Consider the following 16,791-nt stretch of genomic DNA (forward strand, 5'->3'; position numbering starts at 1 on the left):
TTATTGACGCCAAAAAGATTTCAAAATCTTGGTGTGAGAGCCTCTATAGTTAAGAAATAAAAGGCATACACGCACACCTTTGAGTGTATGGTGTGAGAGGTTCTCCAGCTTGAAAAGAGGGCAGAATCTGCTGAGTCAATTCTTACCCACCTGAAGACTACCTCAAAAGAAAATTCTATCAATATTTAATTCTACCAATATTTAAATGAATACCATCACCAGGGTAAGGGACTAAACTATTATCCTCAAAACTGGCACAGAGTACTCACCTGGTAATAAAAATCATCCAGGTAGGGATCAGTGCTTTGCAGCTGCATCATCTGGATTTTTGAGACCCAATCTTTTTCTCGCTGCAACATGAGATTGGCATATGGATCCTTTCGGAGATGATCCTGATGGCTGCTCCGGTGACTTCCTCTGTCTCCTGCACCATTGAGATTCCGATGCTGACTGAAAAAGAAATATATGCCACAGTTACTCCAAGGGAATACATGAATTATGCCTTACAACAATACGGGAGTAAACTGGGCTCATTTAAAAAATAGTGTCCCCTTTGCCTTTGTTAAAAGAGGAGTGAAAAAGAATCGAATCTTAACAGAATTTGAGAGAAAAGAACTATGCAATACATAATTAAGGAAATAAAGCTAAGATCCGAGTGCCTTATCGTAAGCTAAGCACTTTCACCCATGGACTTTTGTAACAAGCCCCACAATAACCCTATGAGGTAAGGTAAGTTTATTTTCTCCACTTAAGAAAACAAACAGGCCAAAAGAGCTCAAGTAACTTGCCCAAAGCAATACACCTGGCAGCAGAGTGAGAGATTTTGAACATATGCCAATTTGACTCCAAGTATATATACTTTTTTTAAAAAAAATAAATTTATCGATTGGCTGTGTTGGGTCTTTGTTGCTGCACGCAGGCTTTCTCTAGTTGTGGTAGCAGGGGCTACTCTTCGTTGTGGTGTGTGGGCTCCTCACTGCCGTGGCTTCTCTTGTTGCGGAGCACAGGCTCTAGGCACGTGGGCTTCAGTAGTTGCAGCACATGGGCTCAACAGTTGTGGCTCACGGGCTCTAAAGCACAGACTCAGTAGTTGCGGCGCACGGGCTTAGCTGCTCCGTGGCATGTGGGATCTTCCTGGAGCAGGGATTGAACCCATGTCCCCTGCATTGGCAGGTGACTTCTTAACCACTGCACCACCTAGGAAGCCCCCAAGTCTATATGTTTTTAAAAAAACTTGTTGAAAATCATGATATACTTCAAACATATAGGAAAGTCCAGCAAATACTACAAAAAATCCATTTACTCAACATCTAGACTTAATGAAAAAAAATTATTTGGTCAAATTTGCTTTAGATTTTTAAAAAGTAATATTAAAGTAATACAGTGTTACGTTTACAGTTGAAGGCCCACCTATACCCCTCCGGATCACGGTTTCCAGCTTCCCTTTCTCCCTATAGGAACCACTCTCCTGACTTCGGTATGTATCCTCCATGATATGTTTTTAAGCTTTTATTACTTGTACATCAAGCTTTAAATATTATATACTATTATTACATTTTACGTAAATGGTACTAGACGTATAATTCTGCTCCCTGTTTCTCATTATGCTTTTCATATTTACCCACGTTGATGATGATATACTCAGGTACACACTGAAAAGTAGAACTGCTAGGATGCAGTGTATCCACATTATCAGCCTTATTACTTATTGCCAAATTCTTTCTCAAAAGGCTGTACACTCCATCCCTGCCAACAATTGACAGCTGAGACACTTCACATCTGAGGATATAAAATGGTTATCTAATTTTAATCTGCACTCTTCTGATTACAAGTGAGGCTGAAAATCTTTTCATTTTTATAAGCCATGTAGGTTTCTTCTATTGAAAATTGTATGTTTGTGTTTGATGCCTTTTGTTATACAGAAGTTTAATATATTTTTACACTTTTATTAAAAATATTTTTAAACAGCTTTATTAAGTGATAACTGATATAGATATTTAATATGTACAAATTGGTAAGTTTGGCCATATGCAAATACTTGTGATATTATCACCATAAACAAGGTAACAAACATATCTAACACCTACTCCTTGTTTCACTTTCTTTTTCTTTTTTTGGTGCTGGTTAAGAACAGCTAACATGAGATCTACACTCTTAAATTCTGAAGTACACAATACCATAATGTTAACTACAGGTACCAGAAGTTTCATATTTTAACAGTCAAATGTATTAATCTTTTCCTTTATCGTTTGTACTTTTCATGTCTTAAAAGCCCATGTTGGTTTTTTTCCCCTGCAAAAATATTCTGGAATTTTTTTGAAAGAAAAAAGGAATTATGCACAAAAAATCATAAAATGGAAGGTTGAAAAAACCTCAAAGTTATGTTTAATTCTCTTGTTTTACATATAAGAATGATGATAGAATGTAAGCTCCATGAAGGCAAGGGTTTATATATCTTGTTCTTCTTGCAATCCCCAAAACTGACCACAGTGCCTGGTACACAGCTGAGGCCACATATATAAATATATATTTGAATGAGGATTAAACAGAGGCAAAAACAGAGTCATTCTTGGTTTTACATTAAGACCCAAATGTAGTGCTAGAGACTACATTTCAAGATTACCTCTGAGCTGAGATAGTAAACAAAAGGTAGTTAAAAGTGTGGTGAGAACTTGGTAAGCAGTGAATATAAAATGTTGACCCCCCCCCCACCAGATCTAAACTGTATTTCAAAATTATAGTAACCTGGAAATAAGTTGATAAGCTCTTGGCATTTAAAGCCTTCCATTAAAAACATAAAATAACAGCATATATGATCTGACTTAATCAGTTAAAATAAGTTCAATACTGATTAAATTTACCTAAAAAGTAAACTAAATCAGTCAAAGATGAAAGCTACATTAAGAAACCACAAAGGAGTAGGTTAAGTACTTACTTTCTATTCTGTTGCTGTCTCTGATGCAAGAGTCGACGGTGTTGTGGATGAAGGTGAGTTGTGTCTGGTCTAAACACTGGGGCCTGTGATCTAAGAAAAAAGGGAAAAGATGTTCAATTCTGTCATCCTGATGACTTGAAGTTTTAAAGAATGTGGTCAGTACAGGGTAACTTCATACAGGTTCACTTAAGGGAATGTTAAAGTCTATTCTAAGATCTTTCAGAAGGAAGGCACAGCTGTATTTTTATGTCTTCCACAAAAGCCAATTCTCAACTCCTAAGAGGACAATCATAAAATTTGAATGAATCAGCAATAGAGCAGTTTCTTTTTCTTTTTGCTCCTATTGAAGAGAAGTCTCTAATAGATTTAATGTACTTAGTTTCAACCATTTGGGAATGACATTGAAAAATATATGTGTGATGGTTTAATTTTACGTGTCAACTTGGCTAAGCTACCCAGTTGTTTGGACAATCACTCATCTAGATGTTGCTGTGAAGGTATTTTGTAGATGTGACTGACCTTCACAATTAACTGACTTCAAGAAAGAAAGAGATGGCCCTCGGTAATGTGGGTGGGCTTTGCCCAATCAGTTGAAAAGGAATACAGGTTTCCCAGAGAAGGAATTTTGCCTCAAGACTGGAACACGGAAGTCCTGACTGAGTTTCCAGCCTGCCCACCTGACCTGAAAATTCAGTTTCAAGACTGCAACCTCAACTCCTAACAGTATTTCCAGCTTGCTGGCCTGCCCTATGGATTCTGGACTTGCCAGCCCCACAATCGTGCAAGCCAATTCCTTAAAGCATATCTCTTCTTTGTTTATCCATATGCTATTGGTTCCACTGCTCTGGAGAACCCTGACTGATACAATATGAAATGTAATAAAACACAATTTCACTGAAGCAGGAACTCAAACCTCTCTTGTTGTAAAATCACAGTGGAAGAAACAACTGGCGAGCACTGAGATTAGCTGACAACTCAACATCTATGTGTCTGTTCCTTTTTTTCTTCTGACTGCGCTGCGCATCTTGTAGGATCTTAGTTCCCCGACCAGGGACCGAACCCAGGCCATGGCAGTAAAAGCGCCGGAGTCCTAACCACTGGATCGCCAGGGACTGGATCTCTGTTCCTTAGTATAACCTAGTTCCTTAGTAACGCTTTGCCCATATGTAAGTATGTGTGTGTTTGCAAAATGGATAACTGAGACATAAGAAACTTTAGAAGAAATAAAAAAGGTGATTACTAATGTGCAGATGTACATAGGAAGCATATGACTTGAGGGAAACGTGGTTCTTAAGAAAGCCTGGAGGTTGTCAAACATTTCTGTGTTTGGCAATTTGAGGATCAAATAACATCTCAAAACACGTCCTTTGCAAGAGACTTCTATGTTATATCACTAAACGTCAATAACAACCAAGAGACTTAGATGACGATAGATAAACAGTGGCGTTTGTTTTGTATACCTTAGGTTTTGCAGGTGAGGTCCTGGGCCAGGGGGATGCTGCTGAGGAGGAGGTGGTGTAGCGGGGGGTGGAGCACTAAAGAAGGCACGGAAGCCTGGTGCTGGGGGAAGCATCTGCCCAACTCGCCCTTGCAGCAACTTGGGATTCATGGCAGCAAGTGGACTACCAACAAATCCAGGGACCCGTGCAAACTGGCTGGGAGACATCCGTCCAGGCTGTAGCTATGAGAGGGACAAGACCTTAGATTTTGTTGATCAGCAAGTCCCCTTACTTTTATCCACAGAGAAGTGAATACTGCTTCCATCAATAACTTTGTTTGAGAAAATAAAGGAAAAAATAAGAGGCGACAGTGATTGATTAACAGCAAAAAAGGGGGATATCAGCTAGTGAACCTTAGGAAAGTAAGAAAGCTCTTTATGCGTCGAGCCAACCCTAGGCTTACCTGTGCTCCTCCAAGAAGCTGTGCTCTCTGGAGGGGGCTGAGAACAGGAGGAACACTAGGAGGGAAAGGGTGACCCAGTAGGGAAGAGTTCTAAAAAAAAAAAAAGAAAAGAAAAAATTATATTCACACCATGAAAACAGGTAAATAATAGGGGAACTCAAAAGAAATGCAGGATAAACTTGGATAGAAAATCTCTCAAATTGTAGAGCTGAGCTGTCCACTGAAGGAATATAAGAGAGTAATGCTAGAAGTTACGAAGCACTATGATCATGCAACATGAAACAGAAAGCAGTAAAACCAGGGCCTATAAGAGCAGGAAACCAGAGCATGTCAAGGCTAGATTTTTAAAGATAAGAAAATAGTTGAGGTAAGAAATAGCTGAACATGATGAACTACATCTTCTGACCCAGCGACTATAAGATCCAGAAATTCAAGTATGGAGATTGTAAAAAACACCTACAATTAAGGAGATGCCTATATACCAGGCAGTGATGAGAAAATATTTTCATTAAGTTGTAGAGTGACATACCGGGACACTGCAGAGCTGGTTTGGAGACATCCTCTCACCATAGGGAGCAGGATAACGTGGTGGCATTGGGGGCCGAACATGGACAGGCTTCGGACACAGAATCTATCAGGACAAACATATATACAACTACACTCAATGAAGTCAGTTTTTCCTCCACCTATACTCCCTCCCCTCGAGTACCGGTAGAGACACAGAACTCAATGCAAAGCCCTACTTCTAAGCAAACTGCTATGGCTTTGGTCCACGTACAGAACTTTTGGTCACTTCCTCTCGCAAACATCAAGCAACGTGCCACTTTTAACTGAGGAAGATTTAGCTAATTCTCCAGTTATCCCCACCCTTCCATGCTATCTGAGGGAGGTACCAGCAGATATTCTGACTTGAAAATTCTCTCCAAGAGGATATATTTTGGTAGCAGTGAGGGAGATGGAATGATAAGAAAGCTGGAGGATTAACTAAGTCCTATTCTGAAGCCCCTGTGATATGGCCGCCATGCTCAGCTCTTTCGTGTACATTGTGACTCCACCATTTCATAGGATACTGAGCCTAACTAGGCCATACCAATACCACCCTCCCCCCATACCTTCCAAATTGGCCTTCCTTTTCAGCTGCTGGTTTCAGGTGGAGGAAAGTCTATGGAACAGGACTGCACAGGCTCTAGGGAAAGCAGGGATATCTTAAAGGTAAAAAGGGATGTGGACAATGCTGTGTGTTCCCACTCCCCCCAGCTTTCAGTTACCTCTCTGCCAATGTTTTGGGCAGCCAGCAAAACACTTTAAAAAGGATATTTACACTAAGTGTGGTGAACTACCCTTTTTCTCCCCCAATTAAAAGGCAGCAGCAACAAGAGCAGCACCAGCAAAGGGCATTGGGGAATGTGTCTCTTATTTGTACTAACTTCTCCTCTAATTGGCTATTTTTCTTTCTAATCTAATGCCTACCCCAAACTTCCACCCTCCTCCCAGCAACACCAACTTCCCAAATAATTTTGCCCAGATTCCCAATATCCTGGGCTGAGTGCCTGTTAATGAGAGGTACCTGTTGGTTGAAGCTGGGTACAGCCATCTGCTTAGGTGGGGTGCCTATGGGGACAGCTCTAACAGGAGGACTCCCAATGACAGGCGAAGTTGACCGCCTTGGTAATGCACGCTCAGAAAGGTCCCGATCATCTTCTGGGCCCTGTGGGGGCCTCTGAGGCAAGGCATATTCTAATACAGACACTGTAGGCATTTCCTAATTGAGAAAGTAGTGTTAAAAAAAATTAGCTAGCTTGAAATGTTTTAACAACCTTTACAGACACCAGATATCTTGAAAAATGATTTTTTAAATTTTTATTTAGTTTTATTTCACAACCAATAAAAAATTTACGCTCTTTAGTGTATAGCATGAAATTCTGATAAATGCAGAGAGTCATGGATCTACCACCAAAATCAAGACACAGAAGTTTTATCACTCCCCAAACTTCCTTTATATTGTCCCTTTGTAGTCACCCTCTCCCACCATCCCCAATCACTGGCAAACACTACCCTGTTCTCTGTCCCTATAGTTTTGCCTAAAAATGACTTTAAGTAATTCAAATCACAAGCTGTCAAATTTTGAGTTCCAATGGCTCCCTTTCAACCACTTCAATGAAAGCATAGCCAAGTGAGCATTACCATGGAGTCTGAGGGAGAGTACAATCAACAGGTCCAGCTGTGGGTGCTGGCAAAGGATATACATCCATACATTGTTCCAGTAAGGAAAGAATAACAGCAGCAGCCACCTTTTGGATATCAGGAATTTTGTATAATGAGAAAATGTTTAATACCTGAGTAAGCAGTGGTCCTCGGATTCGCCTCAGAACTTCAGATCCATCCCAGATGCTGGAATTGAGACTTCCTGGTTGGGGCTAACAAAAAAGGAAAACATACACACACAAAGTCTGGAATAGTGCGGGCTCTCTGGGCAACTTACCAGCTTTTCGTGAACAAAGCACCAGATGAGCCTCAACTGCTTGAGAATAAGAAACTACAGTGTTCTAGAATACTTCTTTCCCAACTTCATCTCTAGAATTGCTATCCTCAGGAATTATATTACCAAATTTCTCTGGCACATGTAATTCTCTCAGTATAATAGAGGAAATAAAGTAGTAAAGCCCAATACTTTGCTTTAATTAATTATTTTATTAATTACTTATCTGCTATAGCTCTCAGATCACAGTAACTTACTTGCAACACTGGCCTGGTCTGTACTGCCCTCATGATAGCTGGATCTTCTAGTTCATTTTCAATCACCATCTTACTGAGCCTTTCTGCCAGATTCTCCTCATGGTCGCCCAACAAGTCCATCTCATCCCTTTCTCCATTGCCTGTTTGTTCACTAACTGCCACAGGTAGCTTCTCTTCCAATTCAGCCAGGCGCTCATGTGCTTCCTGCCAATCATCATCTATAAGGAAATCATAAAGAAGAAACAGAGTTCACATTGGAATAAACAGTTTTATAGAATTCTTCTGTTAACCAAATGAACAATTCCAACTCCAGAAGATAGTTACATTTCTACCTAGAGACACGAAACAAGGTTTAAACTAAGGGGCACATTTAAAGTTGGCTTTTCACTATTGAGAACAACTAACATCCTACCAGGAATAAAAAACTTAAACTTTTAGAGTAATAACTTAATACATTAGCAATGATGTCCAAACTATATTCTGAAACCTATTTCTAAATTGATGATATATATATATATATTACAACCTGTTGGTTTGAGATTCTACGACATTTCAGGCAAAAACTCACGCTTAGCGTACAACTTTCTCTTAGATAGATAATTGTTCATCTTCTTTACAGGCTTTTAAATCCATTCATTCTATTCAGTTAGTATTTTTTGAGCATCTATTATGTGACAAACATTGTTTCAGGTGCACAGGATACATTGGTGTACAAAACAGACAAGGATCCCTGCCCTCCTGCGGTTTTCCTTTAAGTAGACGAGACAGATAATAGATAATAAACATAATGAGTAAGTAAATTAGATACTACATTAGAAGATGATATGCTACAGGGATATGGGGGAAGAGAGGCAGATTGAAAACTTTAAATAGGATGGTCAGAGGTATGTATCATTGAGAAGGTGACTTTTGAGCAAAAATTCAAGAATAAGTCAGCTAGCCATGTGGATATCTAGCAGAAGAGTACCTCAGGCAAAGGGACAGTAAAAAGGCCTTAAGATGAGACTGACAATTTTGAGAAGCAGCAAGGACTGTGTTTGGAATGGAATGAACATGGGTGGAGAGTAGAAGAAAAATGACGAAGTAGGGGAGCTCCTGCAAGGCCTTTAGAGCCACTCTGAAATGGGGGCCACTGGAGGTTTGGATGTGGCCTGACTTTTTTAAAGAATCACTCTGGCTGCTGTGTTGAAAACAGATTTGGGGGAAGAGGGCAGCACTACTGGAACCACGGAGGCCTGTTTAGGAGGCTACTGCAAGTATGCTGGGGGAAAGGTGAGGGTGACTTGGACCAGGGTCAGTTCTCTTCTACTTTGTCTCTATTTCTACATACCACTATCTAGTCTGTAGCGCTGCCACTATGTTATTTTCTCGTATTTTATGCTGACACATTATTTTTGAGTCCAGCTATAGCATCGATGAAAATCTTCAGAATCTTTTTTCAGCTTCTCCAGAACCAGATCTTACTTCCATCACTTCTTTCATTTCAGTACTCTTCAACCTCATACTCATCATTCCCTTCTGCCTCCATCATAAAAGCTCTACTATTTCGCTCCTTTCAGCATTCAAATTCAGATACCTTTCCTTCCTCGCTGAAGGCTTTCCCTAAATAATCATTTCATTTTAATTCTACCTTCACCTCACCTAAGCATGCACTACTTTCTAACTCACCAAAAACCCATGTATTCTTTTATATATGTTATATATTTTTATTATTTTAGTTTTGCTTTGTATGTCCTGCAAAATTCAGCAGAGAGAGAGATAACAGGCAATTACTAACATAAAAACACAGAATTCTGAAAAAGTGTCCTTAATGACAATCCTTCCCACATAATTTTTCTATATACTTCATTTAAAGAAAGGAGAAGCAAGAACTGGAAACACCATGACAAAAAAAAAAAAAAAAAAAAGAAAGAAAGAAAGAAAAAAAGTGCCTAGTATAAACTAAGGGTGTAATAAATGGTAGCCATTTAAAAAAAAAAAAAAGATTTAGACTTTCTGAGGAGCTCATATGCAACTTACTAAAATTATCTTTATCCTTTTTTCCTGTTTACAAATACATGTTTGTTTAAAAAAATTTAAACATTACACAAATATGTAACTTAGAAAGTTCCCCATAATTCTTCAGGAATGTTAAATTTTTTAAAGTGGAAACTACATAACTACTGATAATACTATCTCATTCTTTTTCATACCTATATAAGGTTCTGGTCTACTGATAAACACTAATTTAACTTATCCCTTACTGATGCAAATTTTGATTATTTGCAGTTTTTAATTTATTGAAGTACAGTTGACATGCAACATTATATTAGTTTCAGGTGTCTAACAAATTTAAGTAGGCTAAATCCCTTTCAGGGTCAGATTATGAACATTTAAAATTTGCTACTTTTATTACCTAACTAGCCATCCAAAAAAAACAAGGTAAGGGACTTCCTGGCAGTCCAGTGGTTAAGACTCAGTGCTTTCACTACTAAGGCCTGGGTTCAATCCCGGGTCGGGGAACTAAGATACTGCATGCTGAGGCTAAAAAACAAAAAAACAAGGTAGGCGGGACTTCCAAATTTATAATTTGGCATGATCAGAACCACTGTCTAGTCTTTGAGCACTATGCTAGATTTGAATGTAGTACTTGTGGTAAAGGGAAAAATCTACTTTAGATGAAAATTACAGTACTAATTTAAATTACCAGTTATTTAAAAAATATGCTTCAAGAACACTGTAATTACAAATCAACTGTGACATTAGTATTTGTGTCACCTTTGCTAAGGAAGAGTAAGCCAAGCATGTTTTGAAGGACCAACTGCTTTTTGCAATTTTACTGACTCAACAATGCCAAAAAAAAAAAAAAAAAAAAAAAAAAAAGGGAATCTATAACCCTGAATTAAGGGATTTTTAAACATTTATTTCCCAAATTTAAGAAACTGATTTGTTAACAGATTGATTTTAATACAAAGAGTTCTAATTTGCATTGTTTTCATTTACTTCTTATAATCCTATTTACTAACTTTACTAGGTCCTACCAAAGATGATAATCTCTTTGTCCTTAACAAATAATTTAAAAAACACTGGTTAAGTAGCCATATTCTGGAAGAAAGGCTCTGTTGTTAATTGTTACTTTTTCAAACATGTAAGCAAAGAAACCTATGCCACAGAACACCATCATCGTCATTTTAGATATTTCTTGCTCTTGTGAAAAATCATCTGAAGCAATAAGTCAGACATCACATGCCCTTAGTATAAGAGGATACTTCACTCTGTATCTTTTTCAAATGACCTAAAAGTATAGCTACTTAGATATGCCAATGCTTGACCTCAACCCACACTGCTGAAAATGATAAAGGGTAGGGGGAAAAATAACAGAGAAATGAAGGGAAAGAGATACCCGTTTTTATTCATCTGATTAACCTATACCCTGAAGTGGGTTACTGAATTCCTGGCTGCTTTTATAAATGTATACTTGTTGTGGTAATTCCCCTCAAGTCTGTTTCAGGGATTTTTTTTAATAAAAACAAAATGAAAAGGAAGTAGAGGTGATTTAATTTTAGAGCAATCTCAGTCCCTAAAGATTTTAGCAGCTATCAATAAAAAGTAAGTAGAAAGAATGGGGAGCCCCTCCATGTGGAGGCAGGAGATTCCCAAAGATCCCCCAAAGACTGTTAAAACATAACTGGTAGTTTACACTGACTGTATTTATAGTTACTTAACCTCTCTGGCACTTTCCTTCTTCACTTGCTAAAATGAGGATAATAATAGTACCTACCTCACAAGGTTGCTATGAGTATTACTAATATATGTAAAACATTTAGAATGGTCCCTAGCATATAATAAGCACCTTATAAGTGTAAGTTTTTATTTTTAGAGAATGAGTTGAGATTACTGTGGCCCATTTACTGCTCCAAGATGATGCAAACATTTTTCCATGCAGAAGACAGTGAATAGTTTCTTGAGGAAAGGTGACATCAGAGCATTTGCAGCCAGTGACTTAAAATAACTACTGTACTAACGGGTATTACTCAAGACACTCACTCCTGGAGTTAAAAACCGTCAAGCCAAAACGTATTTGATAGGTCTGACATTTTACCTCCTGGTTTAAATTCTCTATATCAGCTGTAGAAGTATATTAAACCAGTCACAGGTCAACTTAGAAAGCAATTTTCTTTTCATAAACCCATATTTATTTTCAAGATCTTATGAGGAACTAAGGTTTTAACTTTACAATTCAAGTATACTATATTCTCAATGGAAAGGGCTCACATTTGGAAATCTTTTCTCCATTATAAACTTTGTTGACCAAGAAGTCCTTAATCATCCTGGTGGCTCAGGGTACAAAATGGGCTATAACCATATGCTATTTCACTGCCTTTAGTTTTTACCACCTGTTCTTTTACTGCATAAACCTAGGGGCTTTTTCAATGTGTATATACTTTTTCTTTTCCATCACATAAAATACAGTTCTGTACACCATAAAATTCTTTTAAAGCAATACTTTCCTCATTTGGTGAGAAACAGAGAAACTCAGAAAAAAATGCTGTCTAGCACCCTGGAAGTCAATGAGAAGGCAAGACTATTCCTCTTCTGTCCCGGTTCAAAACAGAGGACATTTACTATGCTGTCTAACCTGAATATACTTCACTTTAATAAATTACATTTTAATACAGTTGAATTTGCTAAAAAGTGATAACATTCAGTACAATATTTTAAGAGAAAAAGAGTTCCAGAAACAAGCACATGCTCTTTGTAGCTTCTATTGTATTCTACAGGTTTTTACTAAAATTTCAAATACAACTTGCAAGTCACATCAGTTTCCTGCTTTTGTCATCCTATTCTACGTCCGTTTCCTTGTGACCTCCATGGAGCAACAACACCATCTTAGATCATGTCATCCTCTTAGACGATCTCATCCCCTAAACTATGGTTGTAATCCAAAAGGTCTTCAGTTCCCTTCCGTAATGAGCCTAGCTTCTACCTTAAACGTTTCCCTTGTTGCTCCCAATAGCAGCAGTTGTACCTCTCCACTGAATTTTGCAAACCCTGATTGAAAATAGTATACTCTTTCATTTTTGCCAGTTCATTCAACTCAGTCTAAGCTTAAGTAAACATAAGCTGTTTAGGTCACTGCAAAACCAGTAACCAATACAACATTTTTAAAACCTCTTATTTGTTTTTGATATTCAACATTTTGGGGTTACCCACTACTGATAAATTTCTTCTTCTTCTTTATTACTTAACTTTGAATATTTGTTGCTTAGAAGTCCAAAAGAAATCCTACATATTCACACATGCCAACATAAACGTGGTCATTGCTGCTTTTCAACATTAACAGTCAAAGCAAAGATAGCTGCATCGCCTCTTACCTATTTATCCTTTTTTTTTTTTTTTTGGCCGCATGGGGCATGTGGGATCTTAGTTCCCTGATCAGGGACAAAACCTGGGCCCTTGGCAGGGAGAGCACAGAGTCCTCACTACTGGACCACTAGGGAATTCCCTTATCTATTCATCTTTTCTTTTTTTAAATTAATTAATTAGTTAATTAATTTATTTTTGGCTGAGTTGGGTCTTCGTTGCTGTGCACGGGCTTTCCCTAGTTGCAGCGAGCAGGGGTTACTCTTCATTGTGTTGCACAGGCTTCTCACTGCGGTGGCTCCTCTTGTTGCGGAGCACGGGCTCTAGGCGCACGCACTTCAATAGTTGTGGCTCTTGGGCTCTAGAGCGCAGGCTCAGTAGTTGTGGCCTATGGGCTTAGCTGCTCCACGGCATGTGGGATCTTCCTGGACCAGGGCTTGAACCTGTGTCCCCTGCGTTGGCAGGCGGATTCTTAAATACTGCACTGCCAGGGAAGCCCTATTCATTTTTTCAAGGTACAGTTTAATTTTAACTTTTTAGTATTCTTATTCTAGGATTTCTAATTCTCAAACTTTATCATATGAGCTTGCTCCCTGAATCTCTCATCTCAGTAATTAGAACTCTGTGGCCTCTAGTTTAGTTTGGCTCTTTAATTTTCTAACCTCTTCCAACTCCAGGAATATTCATCTATACCCAAGGATGAGAAAATTTCACCTGTGCACAGCATTTTTCTAACTATGAAGACTTTCTATCACCAAAATTCTTGGGATAAAAAGCTTTATTTATTGAATATACTATAGGACAATAGCAGGGTCATGCAATACAGTATTGATCAACTGAATTTTAAGACATACATATCTGAATCTGACTTTACTGTTAGTTCACTAGTTTTCCTTAAGTTACATGTTTCACAAAGAAAAATTTCCTTCTTCTAGGATTATTTTAAACCTTTGTAAAATGTCCACTTCTCTAATCGTTTGAATTCCTTATAGTGTCAACTTACAGACATAGATCATAAAGCTGGAAGGCACAGGGCTTACAAAATACCTGGTTTTATAAGTGAGGCAAAAAGAAGCCCAGAGGAGCAGGGTAGGTGCTTGGAGTGAAGAACAGAACAGTTTGCCAACTCTGTGAATGAAGTCACTCCCACTAAGACAAAAGTACTTATAAAAGAGAGCATCTGAAAAGAGCAAGAGACCAAGATGACATTATAAAACAAAAATATCACTTACCAACTGCACCTGACCCAAATGTATCATCATTGAATTGATCAATCTCTTCATCTTCCTCTCCCAGGCCCTGAAATGCATCTTCATCTTCATCCAGAGGACAATCCTCCAAAGACTAAAAAAAGAGAAGAAAGAGATTAGCTATTCATGAAGTTCACAACCTCGTTCTAAAAATGTTTTTACCTTCTCGAGCAACATAATAGCTTCATTGTGACTTCTTGTACAGATGGCATGTTTTCTATCCCCCAATTTCCCTGATATTTCAGTACTTTCTCTTTCAGCTTCTCTTTCCTATTCCTTATTCAACTTCTTCCCCCAAACTTCCATTTCTCTATTTATCAAGAATCTAATAATAGCATTTCCTCAAGCAACCAAGAAATCAGGCCTGCAACTTCCTTTCCATCACTGGTTACAATTATAATGACAACTGAAAATGAACACTTCATTATTTTGCTTGAGTCTTACCTATATTTTTCAACAAAATTCTCATCTTCCCCTTATTCATGTCATCTTTTCAACTATTTTATTATTCTCTTTTAAAGCTTTCTCTTCAATTTCCTTCTCTCCTGTTTTCCTATAGGCCCAAACTCTGGTGATAAAAGAGAAAGCTAAATTTTCAATCACAATTAAGTGAACTGTTGAAAAGCTGGGATGTGATAAGTTCAAGTTCTGTCTCTACCCTTACAAGTGATGCCAACTTGGGCAAGTCACATCCTTTCTGATTAATTCACTCAATATCCCCTGAGCACCTACTGTGTCTGAGGCTGTGTTAGGCTCTAAGTCACAATCTCTTAAGTGGTAATGCAGGGACAATACCATCTACCTCAGAGAGTTGTTGTGAGGATCACATGAGGCAAAGATTTAGACAAACATTGGGTATTGCTAAACAATGTTAGATATCACTGTAACAACTTAGGTGTGCTCTATTTTAAACAACACCCCCCGCCCCCCATTAGTTTTCAATTGATTTACATTTTACTTTCCAAGTTTTCTTTTGGGAACTTTGCCTACTGCATCTCATCATTTCTCTCCATGTTTACATAAAGTCAGTTTGACCTTGAGCCACTCCTATACTTAAGTATATGTGTCCCCAGTTTTCAAAGACTCAGGCTTGGAATTCCACACTCTCTCTGCAGGCACATTTCTGATATACCTTGACTGGCTATCTCTTAGCTAGACTGTTCTCAAATGAAAGGTTAGGTCAAAGGATTATCCTACCCTCTAAAGTCCTTCCAAACTTACACAAAGCAAGCATGCAACTGCCTCTCCATCAGAGGCAATTTCCAGAAGCGCTCCCAAATCAGAAAGATCTACTTAACCAAATCACTGCCTTCTAAATTGGAAACACTCTTAGGTATCATTCAGACCAACCCTTTGGTTCTACAAATCCAGAAACCCTGTGCAATGATTAGGAGTCGCCAAAGGTCACACAGTGAATTAGTGACGGCCACCAAACCCACGTCGCCCTCCACTCGCCCCACAAGGAACTTCTGCTGGACACGCCCCTTCCCAACTCCGAGTGCTCTTTAGTAAACAGTCTTCGGCTTCGGTCAAAGGTCGAGTCCAGGCCCCCCGTGACCTGATGGCCTCCGGTGTGTAAGGGGGTGTGTGTGGAAGTATTGGAGGGGAGATGGTTCCGGGTCCAGGGCGGGAAACGCGTCTCTGGGCTTTCCCGGGTGACGCTTCCTCAAGAGCCACGGGGTGAGTGCAATGCTCTCTACTCCGCGCTCCTCCGGGGGTGGCGGGGGGGGGGGGGTTGGTCCAGTTACCGCACTTAACGGGCCCTCCCCACCCCAAAACAGCGGTCAACTCTTCTCGGTGGCAACTGATAGAACAGTCCCGGCCCCCCCCCCGCCCCGAAATCAGCTTACAGCTCTCGGATTAAACCCGAGACCCCAGACCCGACGAACTCCGCTCGGTCTCGAGGCTCCCATCGCCCGACCCACCCCCTCCGCCCCCTCCCCCTCTCCCCCCAGGAGCCCGGGACCAACGCGCGGGGGGTGAGAGGGCAAGAGAGAGGGGCGCGTGCAGGAGGGAGGGAAGGGTCACTTCCGGTCGCAACAGCTTACCTCGTAGCGGAACATTCTTGGGGAGGGGGGGGAGGGAGCGGGGAGGGGATGGGGGAGGGAGGGAAAAAGCACTGACTCTCCGGGCTCCTCCGCGCGCGGGTCCTCCACCGGCTCGCGACCCCTGGCCGCCGCCGTACGCCGGAGCGTGCGTGGGAACGTGCGCAGGCGCGCGTCGGGGAGGGCGGCCGCCCCGCTCGGCGCCCGGCGGCGGCGGCGGCGGTTGCGCGGGGACAGATTTGGCGTCCCGCTTCCTAGTCTCAGCGGCGGGAAGGAGGTCCCGCGGCGAGAGACTGCGCATGCGCCGCCCGTCGGGGCTTCCTAGCGATCCGGACTTGTAGCCCCGCCCCCGGCTTCTCTGCGCCCGCTTCCCCACTCAGGTTGGAGTCACGAGTTTTCCGTCACCGACGGGGCGGAGAAAAGGCTCGTGATTGTCACAGGATATGGCTTTGAAGAGTCCCAGGATTAGCCTGGGTTGGGAGGAATGGAGATTTCCAGGCTGTTTTTTCCAGCGTCCAACACGGTCTTCGAGTTGCTTGGCAGCCCTCACGACATACGATCTGCGCCGAGTGGAGGGGGA

At 40.3% G+C, this 16,791-nt stretch overlaps 1 protein-coding gene across 3 annotated transcripts in view; it reads right to left on the bottom strand.

The window, feature by feature from the left end:
* Nucleotides 1-16,418, bottom strand: part of PATL1 (PAT1 homolog 1, processing body mRNA decay factor) — a 28,239-nt gene extending 11,821 nt beyond the window's left edge. For all 3 annotated transcript variants that reach the window (XM_057727686.1, XM_057727685.1, XM_057727687.1), the window contains exons 1-10: nucleotides 16,215-16,418; nucleotides 14,149-14,260; nucleotides 7,574-7,791; nucleotides 7,174-7,254; nucleotides 6,405-6,599; nucleotides 5,367-5,468; nucleotides 4,838-4,927; nucleotides 4,396-4,616; nucleotides 2,936-3,025; nucleotides 270-450 (exon numbers count right to left, since the gene is read on the bottom strand). In XM_057727686.1, the coding sequence (XP_057583669.1) occupies nucleotides 270-450; nucleotides 2,936-3,025; nucleotides 4,396-4,616; nucleotides 4,838-4,927; nucleotides 5,367-5,468; nucleotides 6,405-6,599; nucleotides 7,174-7,254; nucleotides 7,574-7,791; nucleotides 14,149-14,260; nucleotides 16,215-16,229 (1,305 nt within the window). In that variant the 5' untranslated portion in view covers nucleotides 16,230-16,418. The remainder of the gene's footprint in view (nucleotides 1-269; nucleotides 451-2,935; nucleotides 3,026-4,395; nucleotides 4,617-4,837; nucleotides 4,928-5,366; nucleotides 5,469-6,404; nucleotides 6,600-7,173; nucleotides 7,255-7,573; nucleotides 7,792-14,148; nucleotides 14,261-16,214) is intronic.
* Nucleotides 16,419-16,791: the final 373 nt, after the last annotated feature.

This window comes from Hippopotamus amphibius, chromosome 3, assembly GCF_030028045.1.
Source record: "Hippopotamus amphibius kiboko isolate mHipAmp2 chromosome 3, mHipAmp2.hap2, whole genome shotgun sequence".
In the NCBI taxonomy this organism is placed as follows: domain Eukaryota; kingdom Metazoa; phylum Chordata; class Mammalia; order Artiodactyla; family Hippopotamidae; genus Hippopotamus; species Hippopotamus amphibius.